The sequence below is a fragment of the Toxorhynchites rutilus genome, chromosome 3, assembly GCF_029784135.1.
Source record: "Toxorhynchites rutilus septentrionalis strain SRP chromosome 3, ASM2978413v1, whole genome shotgun sequence".
Lineage (NCBI taxonomy): Eukaryota > Metazoa > Arthropoda > Insecta > Diptera > Culicidae > Toxorhynchites > Toxorhynchites rutilus.
This window is the reverse complement of record NC_073746.1, coordinates 69,855,014-69,875,041: the sequence shown is the minus strand read 5'-3', so window position 1 is coordinate 69,875,041 and position 20,028 is coordinate 69,855,014. Positions and strand designations below refer to the sequence as shown.

Below are 20,028 nucleotides of genomic sequence, written 5' to 3'. Positions count from 1 at the left end.
AAAATTATGATTTTATGTAGCTGTCACCTTATGTACAATTTATGTAAAAAATTATGCCTGTTTTTCGGCTGATTTGGCATCGTCGTTCTTTTCATGTCATATAATGAAAAGTGATATGGTATTCACAGTTGTTCGATCTAAGACAATAATTGCAAATGCAAACAAATATTACGATTCTCCACGGTGTTTTATATCCAGAAATCAGCGATACAAAGGAGGTTTCAACTGAGCGGTTTATATGCGGGTTCTATCTAACACTTATCACTTGCGTAAAAAGAGAACCAAATATATTTCCACTATTTATACTCGTGCATTTCGGACCTTACTCCCTTCAGTAGAAATTGTTCTAAAAAAGTAATTCTATGAATCATGGACGAATAGGAAAATAATAAGAGAACACAGAACAAATGGTAGTCTTAGCTGTTTATTTGTGGTTTGACCACAAATAAATTTTCTTCTTAAGCAATTGCGGTTTCCCAATCATACATAATTGTTGGAATGTAGTTATGATATTTGATCTGGTGTCCTCCGAACTTCAAAATAGCTCAGTTATCAGCTAGGCATAATGAAAATGGTATTCTCGAAAAAAAATTGATGTCAAATGTCTTAAAATTGCATGAAACATCGAAATCTACTGTCATCTAAAATAAAAATTCTCAAAAATCGACACTCCGGGACTTTCTCCGGAATACGAGGCAAAACATATGGTTTAGGGTGCCAATGGAAATGGTCATCCCGATTTTTCATATGGAATTTCTTCCAAAATGTTGTTTTACACGATAACATACCCAATGAGTTTTTTAAAAAGCGAAAAAAATCAAAATGATTCGTCTCAAAATGTTCTGTCTCTCTATCGTGATCAATTTCTCTTCTATCTGGAACCTAATAATAGCGGATGCAAGATGATACTATTGGGATAATTATAAATGATTTGGCTACTGTTGTAGGGTTTTTAACCCTTTGCGGTCGTTTGTCTGCTCTCAATCACCACAGCAAGGACCCATACTAAATACTTTATTCAACGGTGTAATAATTTACATTTTTTCTAAACGAATTTTAAAGTCTAGTGAATTTTCTCACGAGTATATACATAATTTCTATGAATAACAGATAACGTTACTAGGTATAAACATAACATTATTAGCAAGAAATGATAAGAGAATCTTTTTCAAGGGAAATAATTCCGACCGCGAAAAGTTAATACACGATAGTTTGTTGAGGAAAAATCTTAATTATTCTGGGGTTACTCCTATAAACACCTAACAGCAAATCCGACATGTTTCTGTTCGAATTCGAGATAACTTTTCGCCAGCTTTATCACTGAAATGTTGTTGGCTCGTAGGTATTCTTCTATATTCTTAATTCGCACATCCATTTCGTTGAGGAAATCAGCAGTACCGATTGAAAAACTTGAATCATACATACTGTTTTATATAAATTGATTGCCTGAAGGAGCATCGTAGTTTTTGATGGATCGCATTCACCCACTAATAGTTGACAATTCATAAAGAGTCTGGCTAGGTAATGAAGGAAAAAGTGTCCCCAAACCAAATCACCTGTTTCATGGAATATATTATGTATCGAGAATTATTATCAAAAAAATCATTAAAAATTGAAGTACAAAAAAAATCTTGAATATTGAAAAATGTAAAAAAATTTTGTATTTCATTCATGTGTTCGTAAAATGTGCACCCAAAACATATCACCAGCGCTATGGAAACTATTCTATAGGGTAACAAATTGTGAAATTATGTAATTTTTCTAGCGTAGTTTTTGTTTTCCTTTTTTTCCACGCCATCCTGAATAGGCTTGGAAATGAAAACCGCGACTAATTATAAAGAAAATTCTACCGAAAATAACATTTTTGAAATCAATGTATTTTCCCACAATTTTAGAGCGGTACTTTTTTTTGGTAATTCGATATTTTGGAATTTTAAAGTTAACTCTTCAGACACAGTACTGCTTTTAAATGCGTTCGAACGTCTTTTATGTATTTACGTTCGTTTCATAATTTTAAAATTTTGTTTTCCCAAGATTCATCGTATTTTTTTTTATTTACATTAAATCGATGATTAGAAAAGGCGTAGAAACAAATTTAAATACATTTTTGTATTACATACTAAAATTTTTATTGAAAACATGATCATATTTTTCGATACACCATAGAAAAATTTACCTACAGTATTTTTTACAAATGTTTGTCTCGAACCTATTGAAAATGACGTTCAAAAAATTGAAAAGTACGTTTTTTACCATAGGTTCTATGGTGAATCACATAGAGGTTCAAAAAATAGTCAAAATTTCTTGTTTGATACCCTATACAATATTTTCCATAGAGCTGTTGATTTAATTTGGGAGCACTTTTGACTTGCTTACTCAGCCAAAGCCTAGCATTGCTGAACGAAATGTCATGACTCTGCACGCTATTTTGTTTTGTGTGAGTAATTTTCGTGCACGAACAAAAAAATCTAGGGAAACAACTTCATGTACGAAGCAAAAATCAAATTTTCACTAAAACCCCTAATTATAAAATAAAAACATCATCATTTGCGTTTAATATTCTTCCACAATTTGAAAAAAAAAACATTTACACATTCGATATGGGAAAGTTAATTCTAATTCATAATTTTTATTTATATATATTCAAAAATAAATACTAATAAACTAAAAAAAAATTAGGCCACAAAAGTAGTGTAAAAGGGGAAAAACACATCTCTTTATACGTTGAGCCCCGGATTATTTTTGCTGCGCTTTCGGTTCAGCCCACATCGAGAACATTTGCACAATATCAGTGTGGGTCCCCGCTCCCAAAGATAATAATTGTATGAAAAAAAAAGTCAGATTCAACCAAAAGTAGTGCATATCGTAAAACATCCGAAAACAAACTATGTTCTTTTTTTTTTCTTTTTTTTGTACTTACAGTTACAAAATACGGAAATAAAAAAGAACTTGGTTTGTTCCAGTCCCAGTGATCAACGTTTTTCTAATGAAAAGCTCATCAATAGTCCCTAGAGACCGACACGGGGCTCAACGTGGTAAATCCGTCGGAAAATGGATGAGCAAGAAGCGGTAGAACCTAGATTTTTGACGTAGGACTGCGTCTTACGTTAAGGATGCCAACTCAGAAAACAGGTCACGTTTTCGTGAAATAAAGTAAACGTTGAGAACTATTTTTGCTGCGAATGGATTTTAACTATTTGCATACCAATCGAATCGGACATTTTCTAAAATTTGTTTGATATGCTAAACAATGCAATCCCATAGTCTGTATATGGTTTAAATTGATGAAAATTTGAAGCATTCCCATTTCCCCATACATTTGTTATGTCCATTTGTGTACTTTCCCGAACAGAGCTGTCAATAACGAGCAACTTATGCAGCCGCTAGAATGGAGACAACGAAGGGGGATATCGAAAAGAGAATATTTGCGAAGTAAACTTCACCCTTGTATAGTAAGTAAGCTGTCCCTAGCGTATAAGTAGTGCATCTCCTCTGAGGAAAATCCTCAGAATCTTTCTGTGTCCGAAACAACATCGGTCGCTTATTCTGCTCGTTTTGTGTTTTATGTATCTCCTCGAGCTGTGAACGCTAGCGAATATTTCACTTGAATCTGGCATTGCAATCAACACAACGATCCGAGCCATGGCAAAGCAGGCGAAAAAAGAGAAGAGTGCAAATGATTATAGGACCCTTCTAGCCATCATTGTTTGGCTTAGTGTGTGTTGCTTGTTTCCGTTGCGCAAATTTAGAACATATGGAAAGCACATATTCGATACTTTTAGTTGCTCTCGTTAGCATCGGCTTACAATCGGCTGATGCAACAAAGTTCCTAGTTTTGTTGACAAACACATTGCGACACATGACCAATTAGTGTTTTGTTCTCGCAATGGCAAGAAAGAAGCGTTGCTTCTCGAAATGTTTTTTATGGAATTTCGACGTATTCGCAAATAATATCCGAAATGATAAACCAACATATTTAAAAAAAAAGATTGCGCAGTCCTACGTCCTAAGCGGTCGTGTCTCGGATACAACCCTTCGATTTTTTTTTCAATTCGTACCCTAATATGTTCCCGAAAGACGAAATCCCACCTTAAAAGGTTAAAAATGGTAGAAAAAAAACAAAAAAGCGCTATCGCACTTCCCGCAGTCAAACGGATAAAAGTATGTTCCTTCGTTCGTCTAGAATTTCTATTGTCACCATTGATTGTAGGGGAAAGTAGGTAAAGACGGACACCCTAAGGTGTAATCTCAATTTTTACACATATATAGCTTTCATGATCGCAGTTGTTGTACAAATTGAAACATCAGGTCCTTTTCTATCATAATTACCGTTGATACTAGTAAATTTATTCCAACATTGATGTATTCTGGGTCATTGAAAAAAATGTATCGAAATACTATTTCTTCACATGGTCGGGAAAGACGGACATCTGGAATGGGTAAGACGGACACTAAGGTGGGAAAGATGGACACTTACGGAAAAGTTGTAGTTTTTGTACGTATTTTAGTGTTTTCAGCATTGGAGAGTGTTCTTGAATTACGTTACGATTCGAAAGGCTACTCATGTTGTTCGTGGACAGTTTCATCCTTGGAAGGGAACGACAGAAGAGGTCAAATACATACACTCCATGCAAAAATTTCTGGATTTTTGCGGGCCATTGTCCTCGCAAAGGAAGGGAAAGGATCTGAAATAGCCAACAACCTGTCCACGCATATTTTAAATGACCTCCTAGGAAGACGATAATTCATTTGTAAAGTTTAATGATACACCTCAAAATATTTCAAAACGAAAGTTTATTTATAAAGCATTAAAAACAATTCATCGATGGTTTAAGTTCATTTGAGTATTTAAATTAATTCAATTTTCAGTGGGCATAAAAGTGGGCAGTGGGCTGTTCTGACAAATAGTTGCAGCAGAAGTAAAGCATTCAGCGTGGAACCATGAAAGGCATTGTAATATGTCCAACCTGTCCCGAAATCTTAATCAGAAAACTGGCTTCCGCATTTCTCGCATAGATTATCAGATGAGGTGTCCCCTTTGCCCTTATTTTGCTTAGGCTTCTTCGAAGAGCGTTGTTTTTGTTCTTTTTTGATGGATTTAATGTCTTTCGATGCTTTCGCCTTCTTCAAAGTGTCAGCGTATTGAGCAGACGTTATGTCAGCTGCCTTTTCTACTTGGCGTTTTCTCTTCGTGACTCTCGGGGTGACCATTTTCGGTAACGGAAGTATGATCGACGGAGATATTTCAAACACCGGGTTATTGGCCGTTGAGATGCTGTCCGGTTCTGCGAAATCAGCCATGATGTCTTCGGGAAGCACTTGAACTTTGTTATCCTCACAGGAAATGCGATTTACGGTCGATTGACTAGGCGCACCTTCAAGATGCAATCGAAACGTCTCTTCTTCACGAAGAATCTCAGGATCGGGTTGATCAGTCACCGTGGCCGGGGCAAAGTCATCATCGGAAAAAGATATTGCGATGAAATGGCCAAATTCTTGTTTTTTCGAACCCATTTTCAGCAATTTCCGTAGTAGCCGCCTTGATGAATGCAGGTTTCACGAGCTCGGCAACGTCATATTGGCTGACGACTTTACCTGGATTCTGTTGTAGGAAACGCTCTACTTCCTGTGCGTAGTACGTCTTGAAAGGTGCCATAAAAGATACATCAAGCGGTTGAAGTTTGTTGCTAGTGTGAGGTGGTAAAACTAGAACCTTAACAAAGTTAGCTCTAGCTTTCTCGGTAAAAGCTAGGTTCTTCGTGTGCGACGAGTGGCCATCAATTATGAGGCAGGACTGTCTTCAGAAGGTTTTACATGCTCTAAAAAGTGATCGAACCACTCATTGAATATTTCGACCGTCATGTAACCCGATGCATTACAGGCAAATTTGCTTCCTCGTGATGCCCCTTTCTTCAAAGCTACGTGCATCCGCATGCGAAGAAAAATGAAGAACGGCGGAAGGTGCTGTCCGGTTGCGGACATGCACATTACTGCCGTAGCTGTTTCTCCGCGTTCCGCAGATGTAATACCACCAACCTGTTTTTTGCCTTTTAATGCCACTACCTTAGACTTCTTCGGAGGAACCTGTAAGAAAGTATGAATAAAAAATTAAACTGATTTTTAAACTAACTACAATGCCAAAACAAATACTAACGGTACAAACACTAGTCTCATCGGCGTTTAAAACACGATCTGTCGTCAATTTGGGATCTTTCAGCGCTTCTTCCAGCAAATCGTAAAACGCAGATACTGCTAGCTTATTGAAGCCTCTGGCTCGGGCGGCAGAGGTAGCTTCAGGTTTACGGAACGACAATTTGGGATTTCGTTTCAGAAAATTGCTTAGCCAAGCTTTTCCAGCCATCTTGGTAGACTTGTTGAACAGGTGTGGCAATCCATTTTTTTCGGCCAGATCAAAAGCAAGCTTTCGAACATTAGTCATCGTTAATCCATAGAACCTATTTTCCAAATCCAACAGATGTTGTACCAGCAGCTCTTCTTGTTGAGAATTGAATACGGAATCAAGAGGTCCTAGCCGAGTTGATACAGTTGGACTTGTGAGGTGGCGAATCAGTGTGGATCTTGGAAATGCGTAACTTCTTGCTGCTGTCTTCACCGGCGATCCACTTTTTACAGCCTTAATGGCTTGTTCCAACTGCTGAGCGGTCCATGACTGCCGGTTACTCTTGCGCTTGTAATTTGTAGGCATCTTTATAGTAAAACCAAAAAAGTTTTGTTAAATACCCTAGGAAAATTCTAGTGTCCGTCTTTCCTTACCTTAATGTGTCCGTCTTGCCCGAACTGGCAGCTTTTTTTTTGAATGACCGTAGCTCTTCCTATAAGCGTTGAAAAACCTCTGATTTATCACAGGATAGTTAATGATGGACTAAATAAACACTTACCCGTTGGAGGAACACGTAAAAAACAAAAAATCACGAACTTTTCGCTATTTTCTACGGAGTAAAAATTACATCGAATGGTGCACCCGCGAAGATAATTTTTGTTTTGTTTACAAGCTTGACAGTTCGCTCGCTGGAAATCAACAGTGTGTCTCGAAAGTATTGATACACTTTATTGAAAGTATTTGCATAACTAAAATATTTCAAAAAAATTTTAGTTAATGAAATATTAAAAGTGTCCATCTTACCCGCAGTGTCCGTCTTTACCTACTTTCCCCTATGTATTACAAAGGAGGGATACTTCGGTAGAATCAGTGGAAACGAAAAAGTTTTCGGATTTTCCCTAAAACAAACTGGGTTCACTGTGAATAAAAATGTGAATTAGCTCGTGTTGATCGGTGGCTGTGTTAGTCAAATGTCAACCGGTGTTGGAGAAAAATAAATAAAGTGGGCGAAGAATCATCCACATAATTTATGGTAACATATTGTTTGAAAGACAGTAGCGTGAATTAAAAACCGTCAAACTAAGTCGGTCAAGGTTGAAACATAAACAGATGCCGGCCGGACTGGCATTCCTATAAACACACTTAGTCTGGGTCAAAGTGGGACTGAGTTAGCTCGCATTTTGATAAATCTTTACACATTTACCAAATTTCGTTAATATTTCACTTTCCGCATGAAGTATCAATAATAATCAGACAATATGAGCGCAAGCTGTTTATCTTGACACGATGTACGAATGAGAAAAAATGAAGAATAATCGACAGATGACGCAAACCCACCATTTGCCCCCAAAGTCAGCCTCCATTCATGAGATGGTAAATTTAAACCATATTTGCGCTTTTGTCCAATCGTTCCCTCTGTTGTCCACCGGATCATTGTCATGCAAATGGGTGATAAGAGGTGATGCTACACACTCGGTCGGTCGGTCGGTCGGTCGGTCAGACTAGCTGTCACACAATATATATTTGAATTCATAATGCTTCAAGATAGGAGAACATCGCCTTATTGTTGGTATCACTTTCAAAAGCGAAGAACCACAAAACGGGTGAGTGGGTGAAGATGGCGATAACGATCTCTGAAGCAGTGTCATTCAAATTTCCACCACTCCACCCTAACTTCCTAGCTGGAGTTGTTAGGGCAAATGTCTTCATCCTCATACATAATCGCGTATATACACGAGCCGATGCAAACAATTATGTATGTAGCACCGAACTCACCTTTGACACGCAAGCGTCTCGAGAAAAGTAGGTTCCCATGTTACACCCTAATAAGAGCAAAACACAAAAAAAACACTCCACAGAAAAGAAAACAAAACAGTCGTAAGACGACAAACAGTTCCATAGTTTGTCTTTCGCGTCGTGAAGTGATTTTTTCCGATTAGTGGGGTGGTGGAGGTGGGTGGTATATCATTCCGGATTTACGCTGAACCACTCATTAGGGATGGTCTTATCGAGGAAAAAGAGATCCCTTCACAACTCAACCCAGAATGCGCCTTACGAGTAGATTACCGTTGTGACACACAACGAATGTTTGAATTCCATCGAAGCACATTTTGGAAGACAGCGCTTTTTGGTGGCATTTCAACACGGAAGGGTACCAAAGGGAGTGCGGTTGACACTGATGGAAATTGTTTGTTGGATCAATTACCGGGTTGCAAATTTAAAATGGATACAAGATGTTCCGCGAAGAGTATGCCAGTCGTGGCTTCTTACTTGCGTTTTGCTGCTTGCAAACCGCCAATGTTGGCTTTAGCTATTTCGAATTTAAGTAAATCGCTAATTTCCATCGAATACGGATTTTTGGGGTGTTCAACTTTTTTGAAAAAATCAAAAAATGGCTCTGTATCGATTTTCGCTGTATACGTGTCTCGCACAAGTATTTTTCGCACTAAATTTCAGGCTTTTCTTTTATTAATTAAGTAACATTATTGACGTAGACGATATTTCTGTGTCTGCGTTTGAGGTTCTAGAAAAAATACAATCCATACGGTCTGAAATCGTAGGTATTAGACCAGTGTTGGAAAAAATCATCTTCGCTAAGATCGAATGCATAGATTTTAGGGCTAGGTTGCATCGAAAACCTATATATTCCAAACGAAAATTAAAATGACAGATCCAGGCAACCATTGAATATGAGCAAATGAACTTTTGTCCTTCAATATGTTTTGATGTTTATTTTTTCCACCCAGTGTCATTTTCATCTTGATTATCGGAAACGTCAGAACTGAATTTCGTTTCAGCCGAATGAATATCAGCTGTTATTAACTTCTAACCTGAGGCTGCTGTGTGCGGTTGGGTTTTGCAGTTGCCGGATGCCGTAATCGGGAAACACCTTATGAAATTCACGATGTCGCAAATGACTTGACGGATGCTAAAACCCCTCGTTGTATCCATTCTGCATATGCCGTTGCCTACCGTCTCGCCAAATAATATTTATTTTGAACTTAAATTCACTGCCAGAACGAATATCGTTTCGGATGTGATGAATATCAATTTGTTGCTTTTGATATCCAAAGTATAAATAACAGCAAAGTTATGAACCCCACTCAATGTCGCATTCATTCATCATAGCAAAATTGCTCATGCAACAGCGATATGAACAAAATGAACTCGTTTGATATTGTCATCTATATAATGAGGGCAGTGTGTTTCAAGCTGAAAAAAAGTCACACTGGAACAAAAAAATATTCGTTTCTCGTGAATATTTCTTGATATTCTAAGACACTGATTTAGACTACTTATAATTATCGCAATAATCAAATTTTGATCAAATTTGTACCGATAGGCGATAGCTAGTTGTGATAATCGTAACTATTTAAGAAAAGGAACATAAAAAACGAAATCTACGTTTTTATTCTAAGACTAACCATTCTCGAAATATAACCAATTTAATATAATTAAAATCGTGTTCGTGAAATATTATAGAATTAGGTGTTGTGAGATGTAAAAGTTTTCAAAATTATATTCAATGAGTGTATTTTTTAACAGTGCACCTGAAATGTTATTTTTCTTAAATAATTCATTTGTTTCAACAACTTTGTCAAACATCATATTTTAATCAGACATCTGGATTTTTCGTTACAATTTTTGACGTAGAACTACGTCTTTCAGGAAGGGTGCCAAATCAGAAAACAGGTCACGTTTTTGTGAAATAAAGTTAACGTTAATAACCATTTTCACAGCGAACACATTCTGATAATTTGAACACCAATGGAATCGGAAATTCTCTAAGATTTGTTTCATATAATATACAGTACAATCCACTAATGCCTAAACAGTTTAAATTAATGAAAACTGGAAGCGTTCTCATTTTCCCATACATTTGTTCTGCCGTTTTGTGCGCATTCCCGAACAGAGCTGTCAATGACGAGCAACCGATACATTCGTTTCTGCCCGTTTTCAACATATTTGGTTTAAATAAGCCATAGGTGGTCATCGATGGTTGCCGCAGAGCGTCGAGTGGGAGAGAATAGTTTTCTTGACGGGTGAAGGAGGAGTATGGGATAGAATTTCTTTGCACAAGGACCAAAAACCAAAAATAGAATAGAATGAAAACACAGATGCGAGTGAGCTAGCATAACACAACGAGCGGATATCATTCATGCCTAATGCTGATTCACACAAAATCATACACAGCTCGATACAAGGAGAGGAAGCCCTCTGTATCGAGCTGTGCTACGACAAAAAAGAGCAGCATACGAAAATTTTTTGTGATAGTGCGGATATGGAAGAGTATTCAGAATTTTGGAATATACGAGGGCGATCCGATAAGTACTTAGCCTCATCACCCGATGGTGTCAGTATCGCAAGAGAGATTACTTATCGTGTAATGATTCTCTTAGCGAAGTGAAGTGAATAATATAATCCCGTAGTTCTACGTCGAAAACTGCGGTCGTGTTCTAGATACAACCCATTACAGTTTTTTGAAAAAAAGATCAATGATTTTGAATACGGCCTTTCTAAAAATCTATCGTAACATAAATTGGTAATATTATGATGAAAATTGTGAGTTTAGGTAGTTTCCATCATAAGTACCAAGTTAGAAAAAAAATCGGAGATGTTCGGGTCAGAGGCCGGCTGATTTGGAGTTGCTCGGTATGAAAACAGGTGGAACGACTTGTAGGTGATACGCGTGATGTATGGCATATTTTATTTGATAACCTCACATTGAAATACAAATAATAAATAGATCTTATTTATCTTTCATGATAAATTTTCTTTATCACTGCTTTAAAAAAATTCAGAGAAATAGGCATAAACAAATCACAATTGTTTTTTTTTTCTCTTTATTAAAGGGATTTTCAGCCGAAGGTTGGTTCATCTCTGGACATCATATGTGTTTAAAAATTTAATAACATGGACGATTCTTGAATACGTTGATAAAGGCTATGACGAATTCATTCGGTATTCAATGCTCTCGGAACTACCTGTTCAAAACAATTTTTTTTCTCACTTTTTCATTACTTTCATGTAGAATGTTAAACAATGTCAATGCACTTTAGGTCCATATCCTGCCATAGTTTTAGACACCCAGGGGATGAGGTCAATTCAGAATCAAAGTTGTGCAGATCCTACTACAGCGTGTCCATGGCAAGTAATGAACCTGGTAATCATCCATTGTCATTGGATTTACACTTGTAATATCTTGAAATTGAATGATATGATTTGAACATTTTTCTTAAGGTCGCAGTAAAAAGAACGTTTGTTGATAAGTTTTGCGAATCAAATTTCCAGTACTGATAACTCTCTTTTATACCTTGATAGATTTCGACTCCCTCGTCAGCATTAAACGCAAACCTACAATTTTGGTTTCTTGGGATTAGTAAATAATGTAAATAAAATCTCATAAATCAGCTCATCTCATGAAATCTCATAAAAAGATATTTTTTCTTTCGACATCTAAACGGCGGTCCGGTCACTTCAAATCCATTATTTAATCTCAATATGTTGCTTGTACAGTATTTACATTCCGATTTGGATTTTTTTCAAAGAGTTACAGCTGGTCAAACATTTCTTGGCATTTTTCGGTTAAAAGAAAAGGCTGTATCCGGTCGCCTCATCGTGCGGAAGGATTCCAAAGCAGGCTAAGACTGTGACGAAAACCTGAAGCTGAATAGAAGTGACAAAATTTTATGCATTCCTAGGCAGAGAGTTAGGAACAGCTGACTAAACCGTGAAAAATTATTTAATCATATGGTTGTTTTCATGAGAATCGGAAATCTCGCCCGGCCCGGAATAACAAGGTGTAAGCCAAAAGCTGGCCAATATGGCCATCGTTTTATGGCTTAGTTTATGCCAAGAATGACATTATCTTGGTTATGGATGCCCCGATCCATATGACGATCGATGCTAACAATTAACAAAAAAAAGAATGTCGATTTGACGTTTTTCTTCATTTTCGCAGGCCTGTTGAAATTTACTGTAGCAAATTTTTTTGCCAAAAGTTGCCGTTTTATTCGGAAGTACCATGCGAATGACAATGTAGTCTTTTGGCCTGCCCTTGCATCATCCCATTACGCGAAAAGGTCTTCGAACGAAATCCAGCGTCTCTCGATATCAGTCGTACCTGAGGATTTAAGTCTTCCAAATGTATCCTAAAAAGTTCAATTGAAAATATTTTGGGCATATCTTAAAAGAAGTATTTACTCCTATGACTTTGTTGCAATTGACACGTCGAAATTGGTACAAGAGATGAAGAAACAGCAAAACATAACTCAACATCTTATTCTTCAATTGCCTTGGCTAAAACTAAAGCTGCCAGGAAGGGTGTTAATGAATTTTTGTAAGCTAGGTAATAAGTGATGCTTGAGAATAAAATAAACCATATGATTCTACCGTTCTGAATCATATTTCGGACGCTTAAGGCATATGATGCAGAAAACAGGTCTAAACTTTATGAACAGGTATTATTTGGTTGATATTTATAATAAATTAGTTCGATATGCTTTTAAGCTTTCTACTTTGGTACCTGTTTGATAGAAAACATAAAAAAATCATCGAATAAAATGCTTTTCAAATGAAGCGAATAAAAATCAAATTTCGGACACTTTATTTTGAACGAAAATTACCTTACACTTGATTATATTTTATAGTCAACTACGGAACACTTACCAAGCAATCACAGTAAAATGTTAACGATGATGAGAACTGTGAAACACGGGAGAAATTTAAATATTGATGAACGGGTAAATTCTACGTGCTCACGTTAAGCAAACGTCAAACACAAACGATAGTGAGTAGTGTTGATAGATTTTTGTTATAATTCAAATGTAGTTCTCATATGAAATGATAGTGAAACCAAGGGATTACACTTAAGAAGTAATTGTGATATTAATTTTATGGTTATATCATCAGTGCATTAAGAATTTCAAGATATTAGAAAAAAGTGTCCGAAATATGATTCAGAACGGTATGTTGCGGCATTTTGTTTTTGTTGACCTTTTTATTGAACAGGTTACTAGGAAAAATACTGTAGAGGGAGTGAAGAGTGAAGAGCTCTGAGAGAAATATCGATTCGATGGATATGAATATATATATATATATACAAATATATATACAAATCATGAAACTCCGTTCGTAAAAAAGTGTTAGTGATGTTTGAACTACATAATAAAAACGTGACATGTTTGGGACTCTTGAACCTATCTCTAAATCAATGGAAAAATATAGCTTTTAACAAACGGTGTCCTAGCCACCGAATTTATTTTTTATTTAACATTCTGCCGCAAAAATGGAACTTTAAAAAGTGTTCTGTTATAGTGGGCTGTACGAACATTCAAATGTCAAACAATAGACCGGATGAGTCTTATTTGTCAAACAATTTTTATAAATAACCTAATTTGTTTATTTCAACTTTGGAGTTTTGGTTGTAACTCAAACCACATCCATAAAATTAATTATTGAAACGGTTTGCAATGTGGTCGTGAAAAAAAGCATGTGAGTTACCTCGATACAAAAGCCTCCAAAAGTAAACAAGTAACACTGATAAAAAAGCGATCGAATGAAACCGAGATATAAGGCTTACTTCTTTTGACGATATATTCGGCCAGAAATAGCAATTTTATGGAAAAATTATCTCCCAAATGTCCACATACTGAAATGTCGTCACATATTTCATAATGTCTTCAAAATGTCTTCACAATAAGACAAATGTCTTCAAAGTGAAGACATGTCTTCAAAGTGAAGACATGTCTTCAAACCAGGTATCTCTGATTCTGCCTATCCCGATCTTTAGTCTGCACTCTGCATAACGTGAATGCCTTATTATTCGACGTGGCATAAGGTAAATATAAAGGGTCATCCATTGTCGACTTGATAATTTTGTGCCTGCGTGTGAACGAATCCTTAAAACATTTTAATGATCTGTCAATGTCAAAACGTTAGTCAACATTTTCATCATGGTGAAGTACACGAACGAGTATCACTTAATTATTATTATAAAATCGGAGTCGATGGTTACAGCTTTAAGAATGCTTACTCCAATTCCCGGCCGAATTAATCGTCCCAGCTCGCAGGCTGTGCATAGTTTAGTGATCAAATTTGAGTCTACATTTTTGCTGTTGGATGAAACTGTCCCGCACGAAGCAACGAAAATATCGCAGCCGCAAGTGAATCCATCCCAAATGACCCAAATCAGTCAATTGCACGACGTTCTCAATACTTGCGCATCTCCCAAACCTAATTGTGGTGCATTTTGCGAAAAGAGGCTTGGGCTACATCCTTACAATATCAAATTGTCTCAAGAACTACAAGAACGATTGGGCTCTGGCGAATCTTGAAGAAAATGATGATTTTCATCAAAAAATCGTCTTCAGCGATGAGGCCCATTTCTAGTTTAATGGCTTTGTCAACAAGCAAAAGAAGCGTTATTGGTCAGATGCGAACTTGAGCCTGAGCTTCAAGAAACACCATTGCATTCGCAAATAAAAACTGTTTGGTGCGGTTCTCATGCCGGAGGAGTTATTGGGCTGTATTTCTTCGTCGTTGAGAACGACCGTCATGTTACCGTCAGTGAAGAGCGACATGACCATTTTTGGCCAGAATTGGAAGATCTTAACATCAATGATATGCGGTTTCAACAAGACGGTGCCACTTACCGCACTGCGCATTTTACAATGGAGTTATTCAAATATAAGTTGGGTGAACATGTTATTTCGAGAAATGATCCTGTCGATTGCCCACCTCGTTCAAGCGATTTGACGCCATCGGATTCCTTTTTATGGGGCAATGTAAAGTCACTGGTCTATGCCAACAATCCACCAACTCAGCTCAGAGACAACATTCAATGTGAAATTCGTAACATACCGGTCGAAATGTGTGGCCAATTAGTGGAGAATTGGGTCCAACAAATCGATCGCTGTAAACGGGTCCGTGGTGGTCATTTGACCGAGATCCAATATTATTATTAGAATGTAAGAGTTGAACTACAACCAGAATGAATGTCAATATGTCAAAAAACTTGTATTTTATTAAAAAAAAAGTCACAGGAGGGTTGTGTCCGAGGCACGACCGCATAGTTAACGTAGGATTCCGTTAGGCTATCTGTTTATTTTGGATATGTATGAAGAATTACATCGTTAAACTCTTTGATAATGATTTGGTGGCCCTGAAAAGGCCATTTTTTTGGTTGTTGGGTATTGTTTCTTCACTCCACCAGTGTTTACCAAGTGATGATGACAGAAGTATGGTAAACAGTCGTTGGGTGGTGAGTATCAGATAGAAGATGCCGAAGTGGATTGAGATATCTGTATGTTTTTCTAACATGTGTTTTGGTGAAGTTTTTGAACGAATTTTTTTGGCTCATTATGTTTCTTGAAGCATTTTTAACGGAGAATTTGTGTTTGTTGTCAGTTTCAAAATTCGGTTGGTTGTAGTATGTGTTAACTCCACACAAAGTAAGTACTATTTTGGAAGTTTAATTTTGCTTCGGATGGATTTATTAAACTTGCTCTGCATTTCCCGCAAACTTTTTTTAATGAAAGTGTTCCTCAAAGTGTCTTTTATCACTCATCATTTATCATCATTTATCACTTTTATCATCGCAATCTAAAACCCGTATTTTTTTATTTTTTGCAGTAGGGCGACCATCTCCATTTTAGGATTGGCCGAAAAATCAACTTTTTCATCTGTTTTCCAAAAATGACTTTTTTCAAAAATTCACAACTTTTGAACTACTGAACCGATTCAGATGATCGATATTTCGAATTAAAGCCAATCACCTGGTCTTTTTTGAAAAAAATACTATACCTGCAGAAAATTTGAGATCTGTTCTCATTATTATTGATTGTATTCGTTTTTTATTGTTCTCATAGTCTCGGGACCAAGGGCGCTATTTTTTCCATATTTTTTTCTGAAAAACTGAGGTTTTTTACATAGCATCGAAACCGAAAGACGTTTTTTTAGTTATTGAGTTATGATTTTTCAAAGTTAACCGATGGTCCAAAAAATAATTTTTCACCTTCTTTCCTAAAATGACTTCTTTCAAAAGTTTATTACTTTTGAACTACTGGACCGATTCAGATGATCGATATATCAAATTAAAGCCAATTAGCTAGCCTTTTTTGAAAAAATTACAAATTTAATTTACAAATTTATTGATTGAATTGATATAGTTCTAGGGCAACTATCCGGGGAAGCAGGCGAAGCTTCAAATAAATTTTATAGAAGGTATCGGGAAAGCTTTACGTCAAAGACATCCCGATTGAGGACCAGTACCGATCTAATGAATCGATTATTGATCAACTCTGACTAATACATATCGACATTGAGGAAGAAACAAACGAAGAGAAAACCAGCTGTAAGCGGAGAAGTCCTGAACTTACTGACCATCGAGGAAGAGATTCAAGCTTCTCATGATGCCGGTGAGGAGGATGTTCTGATTGAAGACCAAGAAATTCGTATTGAGGACGAAGATGAAGAAGAAGAATACGAAGGAGAAGCCGATGAAAACGAGGAAGGAGATGAAAACATGGCAGGAAGCGTTGTCGATATCTAGCAGTATATAAGAAGGCATTTTTTGAATTTTATTTTGCTAAATGTGTGATGCTTTTTTCAATAAGAATCTCAAATTTTGTTGCCAAATACTTATTATTCGTGATGGTTTTTTTTTAATAAGTATACCTATCTAATCATGTTGTTAAATAGCTGTTTGTGATGTTTTTTCAATGAATGTATGGGAAAAAATCGACCCTAAAATTTCAAAAAGTTACCCTATACAAAATGTTCACCATCTCGAAAAAACACCCTGTGCCAAATTTCAGCTCAATCGGGATTAAGGGAAGATGGCGCAAAGCGGTCAAAGTTTGAGTTTTTTGAAAATCGAAAAATCACCCAAGGAAATCGGGGTTTTCGAAAAAAAATTTTGGATGCCAAATGTCTTCAAATGGCATGAAATGTCGAGATCTAGTGTCATCTCGAAAATTTTTTGACGTAGGATTACGTCTTTCGGGAACATATTGGGGTACAAATTTAAAATCGAAAATCGAGCACATCGTGAAAATTGTCCAATTTCCAAAGCTTATTGCTCAGTCATTTTATGATGGATTGATGAAATTTTTGTGTCAATCGATTTCAGCACTCCATAACAATTATTTATATTGAAGAAAGTATGAAATCATGAAATTAACTATCGAACAATTGAAAAATCGCAACCCTTATCCTAACAGAAATACCCACTTCTGATTGATCGAAATTGACCACACATGCGGTGGTTCCCTAACAGAGACATCAAAACCAAGCTGCCTGGGGAAAATCGGCATTGCAAATACATGAAAGTAGGGGGAGCTTTTGTTCCTACCGATATGTGTTCCCTAACAGAGACATCTAAACCAAGCTACCTAGGGGAAATCGACATTGCAGTTATATATGCAAGTCGGGGGCATTTTTATATTGCAAGTAAGGTGAGTGATACGATTAATTCTAGCAAATAAAATTTAAATTTGGAACTTTTGTGTTGGTTGCTTCGTGAAATTTCATATCAATTACCGATCATGCATTGTAAAACTTCTAGCACAAGTGTAAGTGTAAAATTGTATATGGTAGCAATTGTGTTAAAAATGACTTGATATATATTTGTTTCAATTTTCATAAATAAAAACCAAGGTGTGTTCCCGCTCGGAAACGGGTCGTTAGGTTTAAGCTGTCTGTGTTGTTGTGTTCATTTTCACCCAGGGAAAGTTTATACGGCGAGAAAAATTAGAAAAGTGAAAAAGTGATTTCTCATATGCTTTACATATAGTATTAGGTGTTGTTAGTCCAATTAAAATTCGTATTGGGTTAAATAAACACTCAGAAAATAAAAATTATAAAAGAAAATTACAAAATAAATATGTTTCCATTTCAAATATGTTTTCTCTACATTAAAGTAACATGTTTTACTGATGAGAAAAATCGATAATTGTGTTCGGTATTGCTAATTATCTTATATTACATTAGGGAATTTTAGTTTTCGTTATTTCATCCATACATAACACAGGAGGCATCTCGTTTAGGGTCCCAGAGGATGGTTTTCATCATATCTCATTCCACTTCGACACTTTTTATCTGATACGCACCATTCAACGACTGTTTAGCATCCTTCTACCATCATCACTCGGTAAACACTGGTGGAGTGACCAAACAACCGAAACACACGGCCCTTTTCAGGGCCATAATGATTTAAACGATGTAATTCTTCACCCGTGGCCGAGTGGTTAGTCAAACTTAACATGCCGGGGGTTCGGGTTCTATACCCGTTCTGGTCGGGGGAATTTTTCGTCAAAGAAATTTCCTCCGACTTGCACTGTGGTCACGCGTATTCTAGAACTTGCCACTCAGAATACATTCAAGGCGTATTATTTGGCATAGAAATCTCAACTAATTACTAACAAAAATGACGCAAGTAATACTACGTTGAGACGGCGAAGCTCCTCTAGGGACGTTAGTGCCATTTAAGAAGAAGAAGAAGAATTCTTCACAAATATCCAAACTCAACAGACAGCCTAACGGAATCCTACGTCAACAATGCGGTCGTGTCTCAGACACAACCCTCTTGTGACTTTTTTTTTGTCAAAAATCGACACTCTGGGACTTTTTTTTCGGCATGCGAAACGAAAAGTATGGTTTAGGGTACCAATGAAAATAGTTATCTCGGTTTTTCATTCGGAACTTGCTACGAAATGTTGATTTGCACAATAATATACCCTATGCAAAATATTAGCTCATTTGGACTTCATTTACTGGTGTCGTCGAGGTTTTTTAAAAAAATGAAGCCAAAAGTCTTAAAATTGCATGACACGTTGAGATTTACAGTTATCTCAAAAAAAACTTTTTTTTCAAACATTTGGCATAAATTTTTTTTTCGAAAACCCTGATTTCCTTTACTCCCCCTTGGGTGATTCTTCGATTTTCAAAAAATTCAAACTTGGACCGCTTTGCGTCGCTCTCCCTTAAGTCCGATTGAGCTGATATTTGGCATAGGGTGTTTTTTCGAAGTTGTGAATATTTTTTATGGGGTAACTTTTTGAAACTCGAGATGACCATTTTCATTGGCACCCTAGTATACCTATCTTATAATGTTGTCAAAAATTTGTACTATGCTATTTTAAATAATATTTTGATCTCTAGTATTGATTTTCGATCGTTCATTTAAAAAACACACATTATTAAATCAAAGATATTGTGCTTTTCCCCTTCGCATCACCTCTTATTTTAGTATTTTTGGTTAAAAAGCTGAAAAATTAACTCTGTGTATCCGAAAACATACATTTTGATACCAAACACGATAAGAATTGAAAATTTTGAACTTTGCCCCCTTGTAAATCCCCCCCCCCCCTCCTGTGTGTGACGTGGTTTTGCTGTATCATAACTTGATTGCTGTCACGATGTTGTTGCTATATTGCAAGGGCTATGAATATTTTTTGAGAACTTTGAAAATTTTTTTGTGAAAAATGAGTTTGAATTTTCAAAATAAATTTTTAAGAAAATTGTGTTTTTTTGTGAAAATTTGAGCAACCCTTTGACCATAATTTTGTAGATATCAGAGTTTTTTGAGTAATGAATTTTTGTAAAAAAATTAAGAAACATTTTTTGGCCCTTTTCGAAGAGTAATCAAATTATTTCTACTTCGAAAATATCAAGTATACAAAGTTGCC

At 36.3% G+C, this 20,028-nt stretch overlaps 2 protein-coding genes across 5 annotated transcripts in view; one reads left to right on the top strand and one right to left on the bottom strand.

The window, feature by feature from the left end:
• The window catches only part of LOC129775447 (cGMP-dependent protein kinase, isozyme 1), a 116,205-nt gene that overhangs the window by 48,597 nt on the left and 47,580 nt on the right, over positions 1-20,028 (top strand). The gene's annotated exons all lie outside the window — the stretch shown is intronic.
• LOC129773217 (uncharacterized) lies at positions 5,782-6,706 on the bottom strand. The gene is made up of 2 exons (XM_055776803.1): positions 6,155-6,706; positions 5,782-6,084 (listed from the first exon to the last, which is right to left on the bottom strand). The coding sequence occupies exons 1-2, from the start codon at positions 6,704-6,706 to the stop codon at positions 5,782-5,784; spliced, it is 855 nt and encodes a 284-aa protein (XP_055632778.1).

Bases quoted from the DNA above. Each gene is read 5' to 3' on its own strand.
- LOC129773217 (XM_055776803.1), bottom strand. From the start codon at position 6,706: ATGCCTACAAATTACAAGCGCAAGAGTAACCGGCAGTCATGGACCGCT. The intron at 6,085-6,154 runs GTTAGTATTTGT...ACTTTCTTACAG, and splicing joins ATGAGACTAGTGTTTGTACC to GTTCCTCCGAAGAAGTCTAA.